General features: G+C 41.5%; 1 protein-coding gene across 1 annotated transcript; it reads left to right on the forward strand.

Annotated features, from left to right (window-relative positions):
* The first annotated feature begins 1,197 nt into the window (after nucleotides 1–1,197).
* LOC125188878 ((+)-larreatricin hydroxylase, chloroplastic-like) lies at nucleotides 1,198–2,504 on the forward strand. The gene is made up of 3 exons (XM_048085954.1): nucleotides 1,198–1,377; nucleotides 1,846–1,850; nucleotides 1,907–2,504. Exons 1-3 carry the CDS (start codon nucleotides 1,198–1,200, stop codon nucleotides 2,502–2,504), a joined length of 783 nt encoding a protein of 260 aa, XP_047941911.1.

Here is a 2,504-nt window from a genome sequence, read left to right on the forward strand (position 1 = left end):
CATAATATTTCCATATATTCCATCCTAGAGATCATGAGATAAAAAAAGACGGTGATCACTAAATTTGATAAAGTATTTTATTTTTTCTTTATTATGATAAAACTACAAACAAAAATAATGCTACACAAATGGTATATTAGTATTAGGAAATAATTACAAAAGTAATCACGAATTTATAAAATTATTTTTCCGATTCGATATGCTATGTATTTGTGTCGGTGGTGGGTGATATATGTATATACTCTGGCTCAAAGTCCACAGAGGTAAAGGCGTGCCTTCACTTTACTCCAATTCCTACAAAAGGTAACTTTCACAAAGTCTTTTTTGAGAAACATAAATTTTAAATCAAGAAGACTAAGGCCATTTTATTATTTTAAAAATTAATTAAGAACATAAATCACAGAAACTGATACGGGATAAACTGGTCACGGCATGAGCCTGCAGAAATCACCACGCCCAAGGCAGCCCACGAGGCCCGAGCCTCGCCCACGATATACCCGAGCTGCCCCAAATCGCTACGGAGACTATGTTGAGTCAAGGGAGTAGTATTTATCTTGCTTAATCATAATGTATTTTCTTTATTATTAAGTCGAATATAATTATAATATTTTCTGGTTTTTCATGTTAGTTTTTTTTCCTGATCGCAAAAGAGAGTTGAACTTCATAGGTCCTAGATAACTTTACAAATATGTATTCTCCTTTCTCTCCCTTTTAAAAAATCTCTCAAAACCCTAACCCTACGAAACTAGGGTTTCATCCCGTCGTCCTTTTGCATTTATTTCATTATAACTTAATCTTTTGATTGTAATATAAGAGCTTCAAAAATTGTATGGATTGGTAGCTGGTTCAAATACAAAATAGATTTATAAATACTGATAAATTTTATGGATTTATTTAGCTCGGTGAGGGTTTCATGCAATAGTGGCGACGCGGGTGCGGCCATGTAGACCGTAGAAACATGCTCCTTGAGCTTGGCGGGCTGGAGCAAGCAGCCTCTTGAACGGCCGTAAATCTGAGGCCACTCCGCTCCAACCTCCTAATTTGGAAATTTGCGACCACGAAGGCACAACTACTGTTGAGCGCGACTCTAACATGGTAATTCGTATCGACACTGACTGCTGCCCGCCCTACACCGATGTGGTCGCCGACTACATGTTCCCAGGGCAGCCTCGAAGGGTTAGGCCGGCTGCTCACTAGATGACGCCTGAATACTTAGCCAAGTACAAGCTAGCTATCCAGAGGATGAAGGATCTCGACACCACGGACCCTGACGATCCCCGTGGGTTCGCACAGCAAGCCAACGTCCACTGCGCTTACTGCAATGGCCCCTATGATCAAGTCAGCTTCCCGACCCTGGATATTCTTCCCTTTCAAGAGGTAATTCCAAAGGGTTCCATCCTAAAACTAATACTCCCCATGTTCGTCTATTCACAATTAATTGACACCAATTTCATTTTTCGTCCGTTCACAAACTCCTGGATATTCTTCCCTCTCCTTTAACTACTGCCTCCGTTCCATAGTAGTGGAGTCATTTTGCCATTTTGGTATGTTCCATAACAACGGAGTCATTTCCTTCTTTAGTAAAAGTCAACACATTTCTTCTCACTTACGTTCTATCTCTTACTTTATTCTCTCTTCATCTCTCTACCTTTTTCATTTCATACTTTATTCTTCCTTTACTTAACTCACTTGACTAAATATTTCTTAAATTGCGTGCTGAAAAGAAATGAAAACTCAACTATTGGAACGGAGGGAGCACAAGTTTCGGTAGTGGATCCCACATTCCACTAACTTTTTCAACCCACTGTCTACTATATTTCTTAAAATCCGAGCAATTAATCGTAGATGGAGTAAGTAGTTGTTACAATTGTCTATTTATTTATTCTATTTATTTATATTGAAATAGGTGGTACCTGTATTTCTTCGGGAGGATCTGCGGTGAACTCATCGGAGATCCCACCTTCGCCCTGCCTTACTGGAACTGGGACCACCCCGATGGCATGTACATGCCCAAACCCTTCACCGAGCCCTACTCGCCCCTCTATGACTACAATGATGGAGAGAGTGTCAAAACTAATCTTAACCAAATGCAACAGGAAATGATTGTTCAATCTGACAACGACGCCCTCACCTTCATGGGCACCCCGTACAGGGCCGTAGATCCACCACACGGAGTTCCCGATGGCAGGCCAACCGAGGGCGGTTCCTACATTGGCATCCATGTCTGGACTGGAAACCCCAAGAATCCTTACAACGAAAACATGGGGAACTTCTACTCTTCAGCATGGGACCCCATTTTCTACTGCCAACACGCAAACATCGACCACTACAAAAAAACGCACAATAGTGACGAAATTAGTAACCATCAGATGCCCAATAAATCAAAAGAAAATTTACTTTGCGCAACGACAAGAGGCGGTGCGCAAGAATGTGGAACGAGCATTTGGTGTGCTCCAGTCTCGATGGGCCGCGGTGAAGGGTCCAACACACCTGTGGTATGCTGA

The sequence above is a fragment of the Salvia hispanica genome, chromosome 1, assembly GCF_023119035.1.
Source record: "Salvia hispanica cultivar TCC Black 2014 chromosome 1, UniMelb_Shisp_WGS_1.0, whole genome shotgun sequence".
NCBI classification, from domain to species: domain Eukaryota; kingdom Viridiplantae; phylum Streptophyta; class Magnoliopsida; order Lamiales; family Lamiaceae; genus Salvia; species Salvia hispanica.

What these genes read in the sequence shown, in the direction of transcription:
- LOC125188878 (XM_048085954.1), top strand. Translation starts at nt 1,198, where the DNA reads ATGACGCCTGAATACTTAGCCAAGTACAAGCTAGCTATCCAGAGGATG.